Genomic DNA, 23,450 nt, shown 5'->3' on the forward strand with positions numbered 1-23,450 from the left:
AGATAAAATTTAAAATTAATTTCTTAAAAAGAGTCTTCTTCAGGCACAATAACTGAACAATTTTCAATTTCTACGTCGATTTCTTTGTCTACATCATTGTGAATATCATCATACAATTTGAAACAAGTTAACAATTAGAAACTGCATTATGATTCATCATTTTACATTATTTTTATTATTATTACTTGCACAGCAAAAATAAATATCAATTTAGCATAATTAAAAAATAATTAACCCATACAGCACTGAAACCCATACAACAACATTGCTGCAACATTGTAATATTGCATATTGCAGTTTAATGTTGCAGAAATATTGCAAAGACATTATTTTACAATATAACTTTAGCAATGTTACAGCAACATTCCGAAAATATTACAAAAAAAGTATTCGATAATTGCTAGTTAACTCGTTTACCGCTGTGCGGCGCATGTTGCGCTATCTATTCCGCATTTAATTTTTAGTCACGATGATTATACAAAGTTTACAAAGAGCGGCTAGTAAGGTTAAAAAGATATAATAACTATTTCTATTAGTTTAAGTTGTATGATGTGACCCTGATACCCCAGATAGCAAGGTGTCATCTATTTGACGTCGATAATTCGCTTGCAATATATGATGTAATGTAAAAAGTTTATTTTTTTATTTCAGAAGGTAAAGTGTCTTTGTTGTATTATCACGGACCTAAAAGTATGTCAAGCGACACGGTAGCATCGCGACACCAAGTATATAAAAATACTTACTAGCTTGCCAATAGTTTTGCCTATGTACAGGAATCGTAGCGCTACCGAGTAGCTTATATCCGGAGTTTCACGTCTAATAAACTTTCAATTAAAATACCTCAAGAACTAAAGCCATAATCAAAAATCTAACGGCACTTTTCTGATACAAGCATTGGATGCAAGCTTTCGATTGGGACCAGTTTGAATAAGATTGGTGCTGTCAATCCTGAGATATAATAATCGTATACCAGAATTGCTACTGCGTCGCTTGATAAAAAAAGATTTTATTAAAAAACTTGGCGCCGCTAATTTTTAAAGTATATATTAAAACCGACAAACAATAAACTCAATTTTGATCTCAATTTAATTTAGAATTATATTTAATATATTTATATCGCAATAACTGCAATGTGTTAAAGAATACATTAATTTTAGCATATTGTTTAAGCTTAGCAGCGCCAAGTTTTTCTAATTAAAATTTTTTTACATTTATTATTTGTATTCAACTTATTCTGAAAATCAGATTTCTGTTAACTAAAAATAAAATGTGTTTTAATACTATAAAGAGAATCTGTCTATAACATTTCTATAAATATGAGATGGATTTGGTGACAAATACTATTTCAAATTACAAATCCTCAAACTGATTTGCTTTTAAGTACTTGACTAGTTAACTATTGACTTCATATTTAGTTTTTATTTTTTATTTTTTAGAGGAAAATTTTTTATAAGTTATATATTAGATATGTACTTGGCGCATTTTTTTTTACCTTTCTGTAGTTTTAATAGCATTTGCTTATCCGTCTAATCTATACAGCATTAAAGATCGCGCGCTACGAGAAAAACCTTGTGTTTTTTTGTATACTTGCAACAAATAAGATGGTGTAATGTGAAAAGTTCATTTTTTATTTCAGAAGATACGGTATCTCATAGTCTATCTTATTAATCAGATATGCCGATTTTATCCATATTTTGGTCACGTGGTTTTACGTAGTGTCCTTATTCCCCGTTCTCCTCAGGATGTTCGGCGATATACTGAAGGGTCTTTATTATTAATGGTGGTATTGTAGGCAAGTAAGCACCTTTTGGCTGAAATCCGTTCTCATTGGCTGTATATAAAACAAAGAAAAAATTGCCCTCATTGTCAATGTAGCTGTAACTGCGTGGCGCTTCCAGGGCCTCCTTGTCGATGCCTATATAATTAAGGTAACCATTCTTTTGGATCTGAATGCCAGTATCAGTATTGTAGTTATAACTGCAAAGAGGTTTGCTACTTGGAACTGGCTGGTCCTGAATGGCTGATCCTGAACCATATCCAGTAAGAGGAAAATCTGATGGGTCTGTGGGACCCATCAATGGGGTGATGGGTGATGCTAGTAAATTGCCACTCTTAATAGGTAATTTTTTCGTGCTAGACGATATTATCAATAGTGCTTCTATTAAAACGCAGAAATTGAGTATCTGAAAAAATAAAGAACCATATAGTTCTTTAAATCATGTATTGTAAATTTGATTAAAATCTAACTCTCTATAAAATAAAAATAGAAATTTCTGAATATTCCTATATTGACAAAATCAATTAACAAGTAATAAGAAAGCTAAAATATATCTCTATAATGTCTAAATTAAACATGGAAGCATCAAAGAATAATTTGTTATTGATACAATGTGTATTTTCGTCTTACGATTTATAATCTGATAAAGCGCTCTGCAATATTACTCTCTTTTGCGCGATGTACATACAATTAATTATATATAATTAATCTATGATTATGATCTGTTAAATTTCAGTAAAACAATAATCAATCATATACAGAGTGTCCGATAAGTAAGTGACCAAACGAAAAGTGGAGGTAGATTGGGTCAAACTGAGTCAAAAAATCCTGAATCATTTTTTTTTATAACGCTTAACAAAGAGACAATTAAAAATCAGAATCAACGAACATAAAACAAACAGAAAACAATCAATGGTTTCCCAACACATTTACGAGATAAACCATCATATGGATTGGGACAATGTTAAAATATTAGATCATGAATTCAATTATCATAAAAGATTGATATCTGAAACAATTTTCATAAAACCACAAAAAAATGGCCTTAATATCATGGACAAAGTAGAATTATTAGACCACGTATACTTTCCGTTACTAGATATCCTAAATTCATAAATAGTCAGTCAGATTTGTTAACGCCTGCGCAGTCAACATTTAACAAATTCTTTATAAGCACTACACGACGCCGTTCCCTCGTATTTCAAGTTCATGACAAGGTTAGCTAACATCTAGAACTGAGAAATTAGTCTCTCGGTCGATAAAATTATAAACTACATTTTGCAAATAGTATACATTTGAATTGTAATATTCGATTTACATAATAACAACAATTTTGTGAAAATTTGATAGATATTAATTTGACAACGCAATGCAACATGATAAGTTTCGACCAACGTGAAGTTCAAATTTATCTACGAACAACACAAGGACTTCACAAACAAATAATAACCAGGAGCTATATATTACAGGATGAACCTTGATAAAACAAAAAGGTGAAAAGATGGCGATAGACATTAACATTTGCGCCTTGCGAACACGCCCGGAGGTATGAATAGACTTGCTCCATGTAATCACTTATTTTTATACGATTTTTTCGGTGGCTAAAGAGACATAAGTCAGTGTCGAAACGTCCCACAAGTTTTGTAAATTTTGTATTAGGTGTACAACTTTGCTTCCGCCGTTTTCCTATAGATGGCTTTAGCGGTAAGTAGTGGTCGAAATAAATAGATCATAGACGTCATGCAATAAACTTGGGCATCTGTCAACATAACCCCATAGAAACATTAGTCGATTTGTGTCTGCATCATAAAGTTATTCTCGATTGAAAATGTCAGTTTACGAGCCAAATTCTCGTCATTTGCGGGAGGTTTTAATTTTCTGCTTCAATATGAAGAAATCTGCGGCTGAGGCTCATCGAATGCTCTCAAATACTTACGGTGAAGCCGCTATTAGTGAAAGAACGTGTCGTGAGTGGTTTCAACGCTTCAAGAACGGTGATTTTCACGTCGAAGACCGGCATAGCGGTGGAAGAGAGAAGGTTTTCGAAGATGCAGAATTGGAAGCATTACTTAATGAAGACTCGCGTTAAAGTCAAAAAGAATTAGCACGATCATTGGGAGTGAACAATACTTTGAATCATAAATGTATAACCAGTTTTTTACAATAAAGCCTCGAATTTCGGAAAAAAACGGCGGAAGCAAAGTTGTACACCTAATAAATGAAAATTATATGATAAAATAAAATTGAACATCCTAACATTACTCGTAGAGACCGTAATCATATCATTATTTGTTTAAATTCAACGAGAATAATTTCTTTAATTTATTCTTAATAAAGGAATTATTATTGAGTAAAGTCTGGCCAATCAGCGCCAATCTTTAGCCGGGCGTAGGTCGGTGAGCCGCGCGCTATGAAGTGTGCCTCTCAGCATACTATCAGGCGCGCGGTTCACCAATGTACGTCCTGCTAAAGATCGGCACTGATTGACCAGACTTTACTCAATAATAACTCCTTTATTAAGCGTTATAAAAAAAAATGGTTCAGAACTTTTCGACTCAGTTTGACTCAATCTACCTCCACCTTTCGTTTGGTCACTTACTTGTCGGATACCCTATACAAAAACGGTTAAAGATTCAAGTAGCTCCATATTTTCGGTAGAAATTTTTCAAAAGAAACAGATAATGTATGACTTGTTTAGGCATTTTAGAACATTTTTCTAAGCAATGGATTTATATATATAACTTATTTATTATTAATTTAATTAATTAATAAAAATATTTAAATGTTACAAGATATCAATACTAATAAATGATTTGACGCAACTATTTAATTTTTGTACTTTAATATTATCGATTAGATTAGATTGACGTTTAAACTAAAAAAATTTTGACTATGATTTTATGTATATACATATCTGACTGAGAGAATTACTTGTGTTGATTCACAATAATATTCGATTTATTATTTATGATTATGGTATTCGAAAAATAGTAGATTCATAATTGTATATAGAGATCTCGTAACACTGCGTTACATGATGCGTTTTATTCGCACAAAAATTTGGACTCACTAAAGAATTCATGTCAAAAAATGATACACTATTTTCCTAGTAACAGCTCGAAAAGCTTTCACTATACTGACTTATCATCCTGTACAAATTTTATATATCCGCAAAAGGTCGTCATATATGCAAAACCTGATCTCCTTGGGAAGATCAAGACTAAATGTATGACTGAGAATAGAAAGTAAAAATAACGCGCATCTTCATCTTCTTGATGCTTTAAATTATTTAAAGAAGAATGATTTCTCTTTTCTTATATTAATTTCATTGCCAGATTATAGTTTTATATTAGTTTTGTTTTTATCTGAATTAATAAAGTTAATGAAACAAAGTTACTGTTGACATCGTTAATCTATTGATTTGAATGCAAAAGCGACATTAATATCACAGCAAAATTAAGATATTACTGCTTGCAAATGCACTGCGAGAAAAGTGCACGAGCAGTATACATCCTGGCATAAATATTATGATGAAACTACCGTGAACAATAAGTTATCTATAATGTTGAAAAAGCAATCTATCTGCTATGGAATCGTGTAAACGAGATGATTGGAAGAAAAAACTTTATTAATAAACTTTCATACATGATAGATGGATGAATCCAACGATATCATAAAGAACGTTTAGCCACTTAGAACATTAATATTTAATAAGGTATCATTATACATTTTCGACAAAAATACTAAAATATCTAAGAATAGCTTTATTGAGCGATTAGAAAAGAGGCATATAATTAAAATGTTTTATTTATAATAAATATATGATATAAACGAAGAATTTACCTCGAAAAACGATTAATCAAGTATGGATACAAAGAAAAATCTTATTTATTCTTTAATCTTACATTATAGATGATAATTACTAACTGACAGTAAATGTTACTTAAGATCCGGTTTGCAATTGGCGTATCCCATATGGCGTGCATCAGCGCATAAATTACATTAATAATTATTTTTAGAGAATATTAAAGATAGCGATGTGGTTCAAATGGCATCAACATGTTCTCGGTTCATGATCTTGATTTTACTCTTAGAAAAAAGGTGCAAATATCAATGTATAAATATGTGAAAAACAATGATGCTGAGAGAATAAGAAATGCATGAAATTACAATAAGCCGATATTACTATACATATATAGAATGAAAATAAGCTAATTTATTTATAGATTGTGATAAAAAGTTTGCAAAGTAATATAAATAATTATTGTATAATTTTAATGAGATTTTATTATTACGAGATTATTAAAACATTATTCAAATTCAAATCGTAGATTTTTATTTTTATCACAAATTTAAATAATCACGGGCTAGTAAGATGACGTAATAGATATTTATATATAAAGCGAATGAGAAGTATCGGTGATGTGGGGTCTGAATAGTTTAGAGATAAAAGCAGTCGCCCGGCAAGCGAAAGACTCGGGTTCGATTCCCGATTCAGCGATTTCGCTCCGATATTTTTCTCGCCCTCGTCTCTCCAGGGCAGTAAAGAAGGGTTATTATAAATCTCGAATTGAGATTAATTTTAGAAATCTTGATATAAGACCAAATAAATTTCGTGCCCTGTGCACATAATCAGTCTCATAGAAAACTTATTTTTCTATGAAACTGACGCACTATCATCCGCGTATAGCTCTTACTAGCCTGCAATTATTTAAATTTGTGATATCACTTGAGAGCCTTAATTTCTTAAATTATTTGATTTTTATGCTCACAATAAATCGATTTATGTTGTTACATACTCTCTTTTTATGCAATCGAATTGTTTAAATATTATATAAAATTTATTTTAAATTACAATTCTTATAATAGTATGATAAAAAAAATATTATTAAAGGATAGTTGGTATTGAATTTGGTGAGGATCGATGAAAGCATTCATTTTTTATAAAACTTTAAATTTTTGAGAAATGTCTGTACACGTAACTTACGCAAATTTTGAAATATTGGGTTAAACTTTTTACATGGATAAAGTATCATTAAATGATGGTTGGTATTGAATATAATGAGGATCGGTGAAAAAATTCAGTTTTTACAAAATTTTTAATTTTTTGGGAAATGTCTATACACGTCCTAACTCTTGCAAATTTTGAGATATCTTCCTCTATGAGTAAACCAAGCAAATGTGCAAGTTTCTAATTTACATAATTTTCAGTTTGTTTAGTATTAGTTTTATATTATTATGAGGAATTTTCGATACAATCTTTTACATCAGATGTCTTTTTTCGTTGAAAATTAGAATCAAGTATAAAATTAAATCATATCATCATCTATTCTCGCTATTTTTACTTTCTAATCAAATAAATAGTCATAATGTATCTGTTTAATAAAACAAAAACTTTGCGTCTAAACTGGTTTTTATATCGGGAGACATCACTGTATTGAGCAAAATGGAACAAGTTATGGTGAATAACGGTAAGTTTTCTCTCTTTCTCCCTCTTTATCTCTGATACATTCAAAGTAATTTTATCGAGTATTTTTTGTAGTTTAAAGATAATGAATAAGATTGATAAATTTTTAATAAAATAAAATTTTACTTAAGCATGTGTTATCAATTATAACTGCTTTCCAGTAGAAATTTTTAAATTAAATATTTAAATAAATGTAAAATCTCTCTAATATTATATAAATTCATACAATAGTATATAGCTAAAATATTTATATTATACTTAGCTGTTGCTGCGTATCAATACATTTTCCATTTTAGTGGTATTCTTAAAAATATAATAGCTCCTTATTCATGCATTAAATATCTAAACAAAAAAGCGTTCAGTAGTTTATTTTATTTGATATTTACACTGTTTGATTAGGTCAGGTACATACAGCTACCGTCTATAAAAAGAAAAAAAGAAAAGTTTGCTAATGGAATTTTATCCTGTATTGTAATCGTTATATGTGTATAGTTTTATAGTGGTAGACTGTTTCCTCAGAGCTATCGACAACTCATCGTCCTTGATAGTCTCATCTTCTTGTTTGGGCGGGCTGCATGTTTCTTGAATTCTCTTTTCGTTTGTCTCGAAAAGAAATATCGTCGAACCCGGATGTAATATTAATTTTATTGAATCTAATGAGATAAATAAAAATCGACCATAATCGTCAACGATAACAGTGCTAGAACAAAAACAGATCAATCTTTCGTGGTTTTGACGAGAAAAAGGAAAAAGAAAGGTAATTTCTTTTTATTACATTTGTATACTTACACTTTACACTTTTTTTTTCATGCAACTAATGCAAAAACAAAAGTATGAATTAATTTAATATAAAATTTTTTAGTGATTTAAAATTCAAAATCTACATGAGATATGATGGACACTAAGTTCGATTGGTTTGATCATCCAATTATTCTACAGTATATTCTTAGATTTTCAGAGTTTTTCAAATTACATCAAATTATATCAAAATGGACATGTATAAAAAATTGATACATGTAAAATTATAAAATAAGGTAAATATGCATATTAACCCATACAGCACCGAAAGATTGCAAAAACGTTGCATAGATCTTACATTGAAACATTGTAATATTGCATAAAAGTTGCAAAATGTTTCTGCAATGTTACTGCAAGCTTGCGGCAACGTTGAAATGTCCGCCCTCAGAAATATTTCAATGTAAGACTATAGTAATGTTACGGTGCAATGTATTTGTAATATTTAAATACATTGCTACAAATATGCAAAACGCTTCAAATTTAATACATAAACTTTGAGAACATATAAAAACATCCAAGAGAGATAAGAAAAAAGATTGTGAATTTACGCAACTACAACGAATTTTTTCTCGTCTTTCGTGGATGTCTTTATATATTCTCCAAGTTTATCTATTAAATTTGAAGCATTTTGCATATTAAAGAATTATTATCAAATTTTTACTTTTATATAAAAATAGGAACTATTAGACAATTTTCTGTTATCTAATTAACATCGCTATTTTATAAATTATTTACAAGTTTAAGAAATTGATAATGATTAAATAATTTAATTCATAAAAATTAAAATTTTATTTATATAAATATTAAACTCCATATCTTAAGTAGACAATAAACGGATAATTTTTTTAACTTTTTTCGGATAATTATTTGTCCGATTTCTGAACACTCAATTCAATATCTGAATTTCCTGTGTTAGGATTGTATCAAACAAATTAATCTGATAAAAATAGTTATTATACCTTTAATATTACTAACCGCTTTTTGCAAGCTTTATATAACCATCGTGATTAAAACTTAAATACGGGATAGATAACGCGCGCCGCATAGTGGTAAACGAACGAAGTAGCGATTATCAAAAACTCTTTTGTAATGTTTTTGAAATGTTGTTGTAACATTCTCATAAAATATTACAATTCCATATTCCAATCATGTCTCAACAATATTTTATTGCAACTTGCAAGATTGTAACATTGCTACAATGTAATTGCAATGTTCTATGCTGTATGGGAAGTTACACCTCACCGATGACTTTGACCTTGACATATGTTGTCAAGGACATGACTTTGAGTAACTTTTCCTTATAACTTAACCGGCGGTCTCCTATAGTTTCTGAGATATTTAAAGTTAACGTTTGTGTAATAATATGGAGACAGAAAGACAGTCCGCAATTGTTGCATGGATGAGAGGGTATATGCGTGGACGCAGTGGGTTCCGCTCCCCCCCCCCCCCCTCTCTACGGAGTGGCTTCACTTCCGGAAGATATAATCTAACCCAAACCTATTTCTAATTTAAAACTAAAATTTGGTTTAGGTTAGGTTATATCTTCCGGAAGAGAAACCCCCCGTAGGGGTGGAGGGGGGAACCCACTGTGTGCACGCATATACTTTACACTTCAAAGCGAAGTCCGCCCCACAAATGTTGTGTGGATGGGAAAATATATGCGTGGACGTAGTGGGCTCCACTATAAAAAAACTAAGCACATGGATTTGCGTTGAATCTCGCTTTGCGTGGAAAGTAAAAAAACCCAAAAAGCTCCGTCTCTGGAAAGAAATACCTTTTTCACTACGTCTGATCTACGCAAATACAATGTAAATAACCTTTATTTTTCCTTATTTTATAATAGAAGAATCATTTAAATTGTGAAATCATAACTTTTTAAATATCTCAGAAACTATAAGAGACCGCCGGTTAAGTTATAGGGAAAAGTTACTCAGGGTCATGTCCTTGACAACATATGTCAAGGTCAAAATCATCGGTGAAGTGTAACCTAATATGTATATTTACTGAAAATAAATATTCCTCGGCGATTTAGGTGTAATGACTAATCCTCGATTATCGCAAGGCATAATTGAAATACATGTGCGTGTATTGGACTATAAAATTATTAAAAGCTTTTGAAATTAAATGTATTAATCAAGCATTCGTGCGTGTTCATTCATTTTTTAAACTACACGTCCAAAAAGAAATAACATAATACCATTCAAAAAGCTTAACCGCCCCTATTACGTTTTTGGCACTTCCATAACTCATTTTATCGAGATGCTGTTCTATCGATATCATTTCCCTTTCTGATATGCATTGGCGAGAATAGATCTCCTAAAGCACCCTTTTCGATCTTGAGGTATAGGATAGAAATGAGTTGTCGCGATCAAATTATCGCAGACTAATAATATTAATGTTTTTTTTTCAATCCGCAGTTTGTATATTGTCTCGATTGGACATATGGTTATGAAATTACCGTAAAAGAAAATCAAATACGTATTTTGCAGGTATAAATTCGACACGTCAAAAAGTCGATGATGTGTGGAAAAAATTTCACGTTTTGGTATTGCTCGTTTCTTCTCCTCGTCGCTTCATCGTCAAAATCTCAAGAAAATTCCACGAGCAACGAAGAGAAAAATGATAATTTGACGATACGATACGAGTTAGATGCGAACTCTACGACAAATTATGGCGATGAAATGAAAACACTGCGATATGATTAGTACGAAAAGACTATCAACAATACACAGTATACAGTATGAATCTTGCATCATCTTCACGAAAAATCGTGAGGATGATGACGCGATACAGTATGAACTCGGCATGCATTCCACACAAAATCATGTGGATAATACCCATACAGCACCGCAAGATTGCAATAACATTGCAGCAACATTTTTCTGCAAGATTGCAATATTGCAGAAACATTGCGAAATGTTGCTGCAACGTTGTTATGATATTGCAGCAACAGTAAAATGTCCGCCTACAGAAATATTGCAATATAATATTGCAGCAACATAGCAATATAATATATGATACATACAATAATGCTTTATGTATATTTATCGATATAATATCCTTAACATATGAAAAAAATAATAAGAAATTAGGCCTATAAGAGTCAGGATCTAGCGTGTATATAGATTTTCTGTATTATAATAATAACAAAATTATAAAATGTAAATTTTTCAGTACACATTCGACTTCCTTCAGTGACAGAGAATATCTAAGAGAAATAAGAAAAAACTCAATTTGCAATTGTGTAAATTCACAATTTTTTTGTATCCGAAATATTCAGATATCCGGATGCCTAAAGATTGTGATGAATTTACGCACACGAGTTTTTTCACATCTCTCTTGTCTTTATATAATCTCAAAATTTATTTATTAAAATCTGAAGTATCTTGCATATTAGAAAATTATTATCAAATTTTTGATTTTATATAAGAATGGAAACTATTAAAAGAATTCTTAGTCCAATGTCTGAGCCCCTGTATTAGGATCATATCATACGACTTAAATTAACAAAAATAGTTATTATATCTTTTTAATCTTACTAGCCGCTCTTTATAAACTTTATATAATCATCATGATTAAAAATTAAATGCGGAATAGATAGCGCAACATGCGCCGCATAGTGGTAAACGAATGAACTAGCGATTATTGAATACTTTTTTTGTAATATTTTCGGAATGTTGCTGTAACATTGCTAAAGTTATATTGTAAAATAATGTCTTTGCAATATTTCTGCAACATTAAACTGCAATATGCAATATTACAATGTTGCAGCAATGTTGTTGCAAGCTTCAGTGCTGTATGGGATGTAAATGTTTTACATTTTTAGCGCATTATCGGTCTTATTTCTAAAATTATATAATCAAGTTCTACAATATTATTCGCTTTATAAAATCGTAAAATTATTATAACGTAATTTTATTTTATTTTCATTATTTCATCAATCGTCTCTCTCTCATGCAATTTGATTCGATAAAAGAAGCGCGTTTTATCCACATAAGTAAAATCTATTTTTCTAATAAATCTCTCCAGGAGGAAATATTTTGGAATATAAATCATCATCTTATAACGGATTAATTAAAAATCGATTATGAACCGCGATACGTGGTAAATCCGAAAGGACTCAATAGCAAAGGGATATGATAATGTTCATGATTTTGCACATCGAACACCACATCGATCAGCGGATATATCGAACTAGTCGCGTTTCGTCTGAAATAATCATTCACCCGAAATTCGATCTTGAATCTACCGGGCGTAGAATTTTCTCGCTCGTTCTGTAGCAGATTCTCGCAACGTCCGTTTGATTCTGTCGTGCTATGGAGAAAATAATAATTAATAACGCGATGAATAAGAAATAGAAAGTCAACAATTTAACATTTATTTAACAATTTAAAATTTATTTACATAAATTGAAGCAATACGTAAAAAATATTTTCTTGATACTATATGCTACGAAAGCATTTAAATATTAATGTGAAAAAATAGAAGAAAGCACGATATGTAATAAGAAAAAAAAAAATATATATATATAGAGGAAACTTGGGTAAAACCGGGTACAATTGTTTTTTCATAATAAATGCTGCCATCTATGGCTAGCTTGTGTTATTAGTTGTAGATTCGCGCCATCATTATTTTAAAACTAACCGTACCCTTGTGCACACGCTATTTCTTTTTTAATAGAAGTTCAAAGTTTTCAGCCTAAAATAGATCGATATCGTGGCAAGAATCGAATCGTCGAATTTTGTTTTTTCAGCAACTAGCTTATTTATTTTCTCATACTTTCAGGTTCACTAAAAACTATTAATGGTTGGCAATTTTTTTTTTTACTTTCAGATTTTTTGAAGAAAGATAAATCCAAAAAAGTATCCGGTTTACCCTACTTTCCTCTACACATTTTCTCTCTCTCTAAATATTTACCAAAAATATAATGTACATTGAATGAAGCGGAACATATACCTCTCTTTTAGAAGAATCCATTTGCCATTTTCGAATTTGAAGAGACATACTGTCAAACCATCAGCAGGCAGACCTCTACTAGTATCCAAAACGTGCGTAGTGATACTCAACTTTGCTTCATTCGGTTTTACGGAAGTGATCATCTATTATAAGGAGATATAAGAGAAATACATAAGTGCATAACTATTTACAAGAAATTTGAAGTACACGGATATATCTAATATCTTTTCATTTAGCTTTAAAATTTAAAATTTTATATTTTATATATAATATTATATTTAAATAATCATTTTTGTAATAGTTTGAGAAAATTGATGAGAAAACTCGAGCACAGATTAAAATACATTTGTCCTGTTGAATATAATTTTAGATTTCGCATCGCGCATTTAATTGATGAGTTTACATTCTTTTTTTTTATTACACTTCTTATTTTATGTAAAAACGAGTAAGAAACGAGCTAATATGAGAGCCAGGCACCAAAAATAAAGAGCAAACAGTTATTTTTAAAAGATTTCTTCAATTATCCAGATATATATATATAACATTTCGGTCCCTTTTTCGGACCATCCTCATTAATTGTCAAATTATTATTTATATGTCGTACGAAAAAGTAGACGATATCCCAGACAACACATCTTTAAAATTTTAAAAGACGTCTAAAAAACAATTTATAAAAATGTTTTATATCATTTTTTAAACATACATCTTTAAGATATCTTTTTTATGTCGTGTTTGGAATTATAAAATACGCAGCATTAAAAATCGTGCGTTTCAACTTCCATAGAATCCATCAAAAAACAAATATGGCAATTACTTATTATTATAAAAATTAATTTGATTTGATTTAATTTAATTATTATCTCAGCTGATCAAATATAGAAAGATTTTCATGTGAAACGCTGACGAATTAATATAAGATAAGAAACGAGCAATAAAAAAAGCTATACACGATTTTTAATATTGCGTATGTATCTCATTGATATTTATAACGTCATCTACTCTTTTGTATGGCACATAATAATTGGTGGACAGTTATTAATGATGATACAAAAAAGGGATCGAAATGTCTATATCTAGATAATTAAAGAAATCTTTTGAAGATAACTGCCTGCTTAACTATTAAACTCTTCCTCTATTCGTATTTGCTTATTTTATATTCTATACAAATTTAGTTTTTCACACATTATATATATATTTTAACAATTGGAGAAAATACTACGATACTTACTCCACTGTCGTCAGATCGAGCATTCATATTGCGAACACAACTAATTCACTATTCACTTCGATCTAATATGTAATTTCAAAGAACAGATACGAATAAAGAGATATTAAAGGTCAAAGGTAAAGGAATATCAGCAGTATCGCACGTAGATAAATTTATATTTATTAATGCCAACTCTATTTCATATATTCATTACAGTTCAACAAGTCTTTGTTTTTTTTGTTTTTTAGAAAAATATAAATCGTGTGCATATATATTATATATAAGAGTGTAAATTATATATATACTTACACAATTCTACTTAAAATAGTGATAGCAGTATACAATATTACATACGCTAAAAGATATAGATATGCTGCTATCAAATATAGTAGTATAATTAGAAAAAAGAAATCTTATGAAATAAAAAAATAGAAAAAAAGAAATTACTGAAGGATTTAAAAAATAGTGAAAATAAGATGCTTATTTCTAAATAGGATGCTGAAAATAAGATATTTATGTTTCTATAATTAATATACTGAAATATTTGACAATTTCAAGCTAATTTTTTTCCTAATTTATTGTAATGTGCAAATTGTCGCCATAGAAATTTATCTTATAGTAAAAATATAATTCTAACTACATATACACTAACTTACATATGTTATGTACATATTATAGCAAAAATATCTCTTAACAAATATCCTATCTATCGCATTTTGCCGCTTTTATGAAAGTATGCAAAGTAATAATTAACAAAGAATATTTTTTCTCTTGTTACTATTAATATTATTAGTATAATTATACAAATATATTCTATTTAATGATAACTATCTCAGTTGTCATATCTTATAATAAATATAAATAAAGTAACACATACTTTAACATACTTACCTAACATATTGTATTTAACATACTTTATTTATATTTATCTTATATAATATTGTATATAAGATGTAAAATGATTATATGACTATTTGTATCACGCTCGCATTGTGAAAATTTAATCATTTTTACATTAATTACATTAATATACATTTTTTACGTTTATTTTATATATATATATATATATAAGCGTGATATCAATCGCAAAGTCTTTCCTCGCAACTTGTCTACATCGCAAAGAAATATATTCGATAGAAAACCATACTTTAGGTGCCGCGATAAGTCGAGTAACTAAACGGGCTCAACAAAAGTGGCATATGATAATGACCGTTCGGATTTTTCACATCGAATACGATTTCGACGAACGGAAACATGGTTTCTATTCTTCTCAGTGTGAAGTATTTATCGACATCGAAATGAATCTTATAACGGCCAATTGTGCAATTTACTTTTTCCACTAGATCGACACAGTAGCCTTCCGCATTTGTATTACTGAGAACAAAATTTCATTTTTTTTATTTATAATTCCTGTCACAAATTCAACATTTCAATTTATTCTAATATTTTATATAAATATATTATATATACTATTAGCCATATTAAAATATTAAATTAGTATTTTAATAATAAAACTTGCCGTATTTGTTAGCTAAAGATAAATTTTAATTTATCAAAATTGTCACTATAGCTTCGAAATATTGTGATTTACTCATTAAACAAAAGAGTTTTTAAATCCTGTTTTTAAAAAGAAAGAAAGAGAGTTTACCAGCTCTATCCAAAAAAAATTTAAAAGAAAAATATTTTTTATATTTGAGTAATATAAAGATTATATGTTGAAGACTGAAAATAAACAATAATATAACAATAATATAACCAGTTGAAAAATTACACACCTCTCATTCAAGAAAGTCCATTTTCCATCCATCAGTTTATATAAACTGACTTGCAAGCCACCAATCGGAATTCCTTTCGTATTGTCTATGACATAAGTGGAGATACGTAATTTCCTCGTTGTGGTAGATTTTATTGGTTGCTTTCCCAAATAAACCTAGAATAAACAAAAAGTTGATTAAATAACAACTTTCAAGCTATGCATCATTGAGAGTGAAAAACTCATTGCAAAGTAAATTTTAGAAATGCAAATAAATAACGAAACATTTTTCCAAGTTGAGGTAAACTTTTTTTTTAATAAGATCTTAACTTAAAACTTTAGTCATTAAGATATTGATACTAAAATCTGGAAAAATTTTGACAAATGATAAAAATCATTTACACATTTACTAAAGAAAAGAAATTGATTCTATATGTATCGAGAAATAACATTATATAAACACTTGTTCTTCTGTATTATTATATTATCTAAGAAACAAACTAAAAAATTAAGCGAGCTTCTTTCTTACTTTCTTAGATAATGATTGCCCTTTGATACTAGCAGCATTCGACTGTTGATTAGTGCTGACAATTGGCTGCTGACTAGTACTAGGAGTAACCGGTGATGACTGGCTAGTGACAGAAGTAGGCAGACTCGATATTTTGATCTTGTCCGGGTCAGACACTGCAATGGTCTTTTTTGAATCAGCCATCATCAACGGCTTGCCTTTGAGCTTGGTCAATACATATTGTGTGCCCGGTTGGAACGTGCCGCCGGTTAATGTAAATGTTTTATTTCCACACATCAATGTAATGGTTTTGTTATTTTTCAGATTAGGCGCGATCGGCAAAAAATTAATCGTGTTCTGAGTCGGCGTTGATGAAATAATGTTTGTCTGATAAGTCGTGTCCAATACCGGCAATGAAGGCGTTACAATCAAATCAGGTTTATTATTCTCCTGCTGTCAAATAACATTTTTTCAGTTTTGACTAATTGTAATTTTTAATTAATTGTAATTTCACGAAATCCAACTAGAAAGATCTTCCACATGAGATTTCAATAATTACAGTATTCAGATTAATTTTTAATGCTAATTGCGTACATTTTTCTACTTATCGAAAACATGAAAATCATCACTTACGGGAACTTTTCCTATCGATTTCTTATCGACTTTAATTTCTGTGTTTTCATTCTCGAGCATCTCCTTCAAAGTTTCTTTGGTGTCGTCCACTGCATCAGATAGAATAGATACATCTGGATTAGCTGATTCTACTACCATCTCTATCTGTACATTTTGATCCTCGACTTCCTCCTCAAGATATTCGCTATGAACATGGGCCATTGCCTCGGCCAATGTATCTCGACATTTTTGCTATATAATATAATAAAAATTCAATGTATGCAATTTAAGAACACAGCATAAACTTTTTGCTAAGCAAAATTATTGCCTTCTATTAAACTTCTATATAATTTGCAACTTCTATATAATTTGCAACATAACTTACATTGGATAATTTGACTTTCTTTATTACAGGCTTCATGTCCTCATCATCAGATTGCAATTGTGTATACAGATCACTAACTATTTCTTTTTCTCGTTCTTCTTCATCATCAATTATTTCTTCAGTTTCCTCTTTGACCTCTTGCATGTCTGTTGCTTCTTCCTCATCTGTATCTAGTCTCTCAACAATATATTCAATATCCTCTTCATTTTCTTCATCTCCTTCTGTCCGAGGATCATCTACAGCCTAGAATTTAAAAAATTTATATATAATTATAAAATATAATTTAAATGATTTACGTTTATATGTTCTTATTTTTATAATTGACAATATTTTATTACCATTATTTACCAACTAGGAAATACTGGATAAATATCGAATATTTATTCATCGCAACAAATATAATTAATCTTAATCAATTATTTGATAAATTATAGATTATAAAACAATATCTTAAAAATCAACAAAGAGGGAAACTATAATGTCTCACAATCATTGCATAAACTTTTCATATTTGACATATTATACTTGTTTATGTTTTTAATAGTGTACACATTTATTATATTTTACATGTACAGGATGTCCAATATTTGTCCTCTTTTTTTTAATAGAATACATTCACCTACAAACATATTTGAATAAGCCACACAGAAAAAAATCCAAATTATACTGACTGTATTCCTATTCGACAAAAATATTAGAATTGATATTTCTATAAATATTTTTAGGATAAAAAAAATGACTCATCAAATACGGGACTTCCTGTACATGAAAATCAATGGAAAAACAATGCATGAGACCTCGACTTCTTCGATAAGGCCTACTTCGAGTGCATTCGCATCCCACTTCCGAGAACTCTTCTTTTCTTCCATCTTATGCGTTAGAGCCGCACGCTGATGCTTCATCGTGCACGTATGTTTTAATAGCGACAGACGGTGCGCGTGCAAATTCTTCTTGCAATAGATGCAGTAGGCACGAGTCGGTTGATGCGGTACTGAAGTCAACCATCCTAAAACGAAAACATTTTGAAATCGCCGCCATTTTTCCATCGTCATGGATATACATTGTACAACGTATATCTCAAAATTATCATTTCTGCTTGTGTCTTTATATGATAATCTATAAGTGTGTATGTGTGTATAAATTATAAAAATTTGTTATAATTATAATTATATACATATAATAAATTATATTATATATATATTGTAATTATTATATTAAAATACTGTGTACAATTTATAAAAAAAGAGAGAAAATTAAATAAAAACGCTATTTCTTATTTTAAGACAATTAGAAACTTTACAAATCTCTTTTTTTTACCAACTTTATCATTAATCAATTTCTCTATTAGACCAAAGATGGCGGAATTAAACGTCATATTCAAAGAATTAAAGACTTGATAAATATCTGATAGTGAAAGCTCATGCTATAATATTATTGAAATTTAATTGATGGATAACAAAGATCTTCTTAAATTTTATTTTTATTAGACGAACTCAATATTTAACTCTGAGTTTGATTTTTATTATAATTTTCCAACGAAGTACTCTTCAATTGGCAATGTGAGATGGGCAAATCATAGGCATTATATTACTCTTCATTTTCTTTTTCTATCGCAACAATCTTTCTCCTACATATTATCAAAAAAGCGACAGAATTAATCGTTAAACAATAAAGGATTTATAAAAGAGAAAAATAATTCATATATACAATTTTTTTTTAAAGTTTACAGTTTATTATACCAAATATTATTTTAGCGATCTACGGTGTTCATCCTGTTGAAAATTTGCGGAAAAACTTTCGTCGAAAATTCTTTGACAATTGAATCGTACAATCGTACGCGCAATATCCAGTCATCTTCTCATAGGACAAACGAAAAAGTTAACGAATTCTGTAATAACGCCAAATATATTAGATCTTCGATCTTCAACTAGATTTCTTCTAAGACCAAGTATTATTTGAACATTTCTAGATGCAATTAGTTTTTATATACGTGAAAAGCGCAAAGAAAGTTCCAATGGGCGCATTCAGCGAATTCAACAGTTGGGTAGCAGTCGAACATGATGATTGGTTCTTACTTTTAGAATCAGCAAATCAACATCGAGTGTTTCACAAGACGATGCTCAACTGATTCCACTGAATATGCCCTATGAGAGCAAAATGGGATCCTACGAACGAGTGTACCAATGTATGATATGTGTTAACATCAGGGTTGGGAAGTAACACGTTACTTGTAACGTCGTTACCGTTACAGTTACTTTTTTTCGGTAACTGTAACGGTAATGGCGTTACAAATTTTAAAGAGTAACTTCGTTACATTTTTTCGGTAATGAGTAACGAATTTAACAGTTACTTTTATCGTTACTTTTTTCGAATTTACTCGATATAATTTTCATATAAAGGAACATATTGTTGGAACGCAGCATTACATAAAAACTATTGGAAGCTCATTTTGGTATTTTGTTTCTTTGTAAGACAATGTTTAAAAATTTTTAGTATTTAATTGGATCTTATATTTAAAAAAATTGTATGTAAAGTTAGTGTTATATATAAAAAAACTAACGGAAATTGTAACGACTCGTTATTTTTTAAGTAATGGTAACGATAACCCAGTCAGCCACGTCTGTTCTAACAGATATTGCCAAGTGCTTGCTACAAATTATTGTCAGCAAAAAGACTACAAATTTGGTACACGAGTTGTTATTACCGATTAAGCTGGCAGATTGCCGGCAAGAACCAAGCGAAGTTTGCTAACATAACTACACAGCCAATTGGCGGCAGAAACCGAGCAAAGCTTGCTGACATGACTGACATCAGATTATCGGCAAAAACTGAGCAAGATCTGGAGTGCGCGATCTGATGGCAAATTGGCAGCAAAAACCGAACAGAATCTGCAGCTTATTACAAAGTATTATAAAATAGTTCAGTCGCTTATCGCTATGCGGCGCGTTATTCATTATCTATACCCGTATTCAAATTCTTGTCATGAGTGTATATAAAGCTTGCAAAATGCTAATAATATTATAATATATACCCAGTCAGCCAGGTCTGTTCTAACAGATATTGCCAAGTGCTTGCTACAAATTATTGTCAGCAAAAAGGCTACAAATTTGGTACAAGACTTGTTATTACCGATTAAGCTGGCAGATTGCCGGCAAGAATCAAGCAAAGCTTGCTAACATAACTACACAGCAAATTGGCGGCAGAAACCGAGCAAAGCTTGCTGACACGACTGACATCAAATTGTCGGCAAAAACTGAGCAGGATCTAGAGTGCGCAATCTGATGGCAAATTGGCAGCAAAAACCGAACAAAATCTGCAGCTTATTACAAAGTATTATAAAATAGTTCAGTCGCTTATCGCTATGCGGCGCGTTATTCATTATCTATACCCGTATTCAAATTCTTGTCATGAGTGTATATAAAGCCTACAAAATGCTAATAATATTATAATATATATATTTCTATCAGTTCAATTTTTGACACAATTCTTATACAGGAAATTCAGATATTGAATTGATTTTTTGCAAATCGGACAGAAATTGTTCGATTTTCACTTATTCAAACAATTTCTGTCCAAAAAGATCTTTAATTTTATAAATTAAGTTATTTGAATTGACCTATATGTTTTAACATATTAATATATGATTTTATATAATGTCTAATTATCTAATGGTCATTTTATGACCAAAACTTATCATCATTTTGTTACTTAGGGTTAAGGCTTTAAATCTATTTAAATATATACGTTTATATGAATGGCCAAAAGCTGCAGAATTTGTACGGTTTTTGCTGACAATCTGCTATCAGATTGTCTTGCGCAGATCTTGCTCGATTTTTGCCATCAATTTGACGTCAAATCATATCAAGCTTTGCTCGGTTTTTGCCGTCAATTTGCTGTCAGGTTATGTCAACAAGCTTTGTCACCAAAACACAAGCTTAATGCGGACACAGATGGCACTGGATTTGTTACCAAGTTTTGAGCGAATTTGATGCCAATTTGGCAACAATTTGTTATCAAATTGCTTACTGGGTATATTTCTATCAGTTCAATTTTTGACACAATTCTTATTAACTTTAATTTTATAAATTAAAGATCTTTTTGGACAGAAATTGTTCGAATAATTATTATTAAATATATTATTTAAATATATTATTTAAATTCACCTATATGTTTTAACACATTAATATATGATTCTAATGTCTAATTATCTAATGGTTATTTTATGATCAAAACTTATCATTATTTTATTACTTAGGGTTGAGACTTTAAATCCATTTAAATATACTATTTTACATTAATGGCCAAAAGCTGCAGAATTTGTTCGGTTTTTGCTGACAATCTGCTGTCAGATTGTCTTGCGTATAGATCTTGCTCGATTTTTGCCATCAATTTGACGTCAAGTCATGTCAAGCTTTGCTCGGTTTTTGCCGTCAATTTGCTATCAGGTTATGTCAGCAAGCTTTGTCACCAAAACACAAGCTTAATGCGGACACAGATGGCACTGGATTTGTTACCAAGTTTTGAGCAAATTTAATGCCAATTTGGCAACAATTTATTATCAAATTGCTTACTGGGGAGTTACTTTTTAAAATTGGTAACAGGTAACGATAACAGGTTACTTTTTAGAAAAAAGGACGGTAACGGTAATGAGTTACTTTTATAAAGTAACTTTCCCAACCCTGGTTAACACTAATCTGAATTAATCCCAAATCGTTCATCTCTCCATTTTTACATCACGACGAATAAAACATCAGTGGAAAAAAGAAAACGGAAAATCGATCAGGATTGCGTTCGAAAATTTATTCTTTGAAAGAGTGGTGATTCGATTAATCAAACAAGACAAAGAAATTCTTCCTTTATTCTGATTAGTCAATCAAACGCTACTATATTTCAAGGAATCGATTTTTGGAATAAAAAGCAAACGGAATCTTCTTCTTCTTCTTTGCGTCTAATTACGCTTCTATAAAAGAATTTTCCTATGTGCCAGTTGGTATTTTATAGACGTCTATAGATAAAGGATTTATAGATTTATAGTGTTTTCGAATGAAGCAAGTTTGATCGATCCAAAAGGTACGTTCCAGGAGCACGCTTTTAGCGCTATGAGCAAGCTTTATCCTTGTTCAACTTTCCATAAATAACAAAGATAGAAGACACTTTCAGCGTGCTTTCGGAACGCAGCTAAAATTGATTAATGACATCATTGCATCGTATCTACCAATAAAAGACTTGAATTCATAATAAAATAGTGATTAATTGATCCGAGATGAATTAAAACCCGTCCATTCAAAAACGCTAATAGATTTAATTTCTTCGTAGAAGCTTTATAAACTTTGGCGTAATTGGAGAACAGAATGCTGGTTATATCCAATGAAATTAACGGATTTATTCGGAAGCAAATGGGGATCGACCCTAGAACGAGGAAGACTCGCCGCATCAGATGAACAAACACACACATGTCACATACACACACACACACACACACACATGAAGAGAGTAGGGGAGTGCGAGAAATACCTTTGAAATCCTGCATCTGCTCCCATTCCTTTCTGTAGCGCTGTGTGTACACCCGGGTCTTTGCGTGGCTGATCTTCCCCGTCGGCGTGAGACGCGGAGTCGTCGCGGTCAGCAGATTGCACACAACGGTCGTCGCCTGCTGGCCGCTGATAAGCGTCATCGGTCTCGGCGTTTCGCCGTCCATCGTTCGTTACGCCGAATATTATTCGAATCTCGTGGCGTATCGTATACTCTTGTATACAAAAACCCGACGAGGATATATACCCAAAATCGCAGCGCGAAATTACTAAATAGTTTTTTCCCGCGGCTCGTCTTACCGGAGTCGGGGGAGATATCGCGTTCTCTAGCCTCGCCTAGTGCCACGATTCCTCCCTAGTTCAATGGCGGAGCTCGACCGTTACTGAATATCGAACTGCGTGTCGTTCATGTCACTGCGCGGGAGAAGCGGTGTTCTCGTCCCAGTCCCAAGTCCC

The 23,450-nt window shown here is 30.8% G+C and overlaps 2 protein-coding genes across 5 annotated transcripts; both read right to left on the minus strand.

Moving 5' to 3' along the window:
- Positions 1-11,709: 11,709 nt before the first annotated feature.
- Positions 11,710-14,293, minus strand: LOC138939434 (5-hydroxyisourate hydrolase-like). Its single transcript, XM_070307217.1, has 3 exons — positions 14,227-14,293; positions 12,999-13,141; positions 11,710-12,356 (listed from the first exon to the last, which is right to left on the minus strand). The coding sequence occupies exons 1-3, from the start codon at positions 14,251-14,253 to the stop codon at positions 12,128-12,130; spliced, it is 399 nt and encodes a 132-aa protein (XP_070163318.1). The 5' UTR covers positions 14,254-14,293; the 3' UTR covers positions 11,710-12,127.
- Positions 14,294-14,902: 609 nt separating this feature from the next.
- LOC138939433 (general transcriptional corepressor trfA-like) lies at positions 14,903-23,445 on the minus strand. Of its 4 annotated transcripts, none has more exons than XM_070307213.1 (7): positions 22,978-23,445; positions 18,261-18,469; positions 17,464-17,706; positions 17,100-17,330; positions 16,488-16,916; positions 15,981-16,135; positions 14,903-15,579 (listed from the first exon to the last, which is right to left on the minus strand). In XM_070307213.1, exons 1-7 carry the CDS (start codon positions 23,159-23,161, stop codon positions 15,354-15,356), a joined length of 1,677 nt encoding a protein of 558 aa, XP_070163314.1. In that variant the 5' UTR covers positions 23,162-23,445; the 3' UTR covers positions 14,903-15,353. The 4 variants fall into 4 exon arrangements, with proteins under 4 accessions (XP_070163314.1, XP_070163313.1, XP_070163317.1 ...); XM_070307212.1 differs by having other exon boundaries at positions 16,488-16,919; XM_070307216.1 differs by lacking the exon at positions 22,978-23,445 and adding an exon at positions 20,495-20,506 and having other exon boundaries at positions 16,488-16,919.
- Positions 23,446-23,450: the final 5 nt, after the last annotated feature.

This window comes from Polyergus mexicanus, unplaced genomic scaffold (assembly GCF_030449975.1).
Source record: "Polyergus mexicanus isolate NDT 795.1 unplaced genomic scaffold, iyPolMexi1.0 SCAF_14, whole genome shotgun sequence".
Lineage (NCBI taxonomy): Eukaryota > Metazoa > Arthropoda > Insecta > Hymenoptera > Formicidae > Polyergus > Polyergus mexicanus.

Coding starts and splice junctions, on each gene's coding strand:
- LOC138939434 (XM_070307217.1), bottom strand. CDS start 14,253: ATGAATGCTCGATCTGACGACAGTGGA. Junction 13,142..14,226: donor CTCGATCTGACGACAGTGGA/GTAAGTATCGTA, acceptor TCCTTATAATAG/ATGATCACTTCCGTAAAACC. Junction 12,357..12,998: donor TGGATTCTTCTAAAAGAGAG/GTATATGTTCCG, acceptor TTTTCTCCATAG/CACGACAGAATCAAACGGAC.
- LOC138939433 (XM_070307212.1), bottom strand. CDS start 23,161: ATGGACGGCGAAACGCCGAGACCGATGACGCTTATCAGCGGCCAGCAG. Junction 17,331..17,463: donor AGAAAGTCAAATTATCCAAT/GTAAGTTATGTT, acceptor TATATTATATAG/CAAAAATGTCGAGATACATT. Junction 16,136..16,487: donor GGCAATCATTATCTAAGAAA/GTAAGAAAGAAG, acceptor TGTTTATTCTAG/GTTTATTTGGGAAAGCAACC.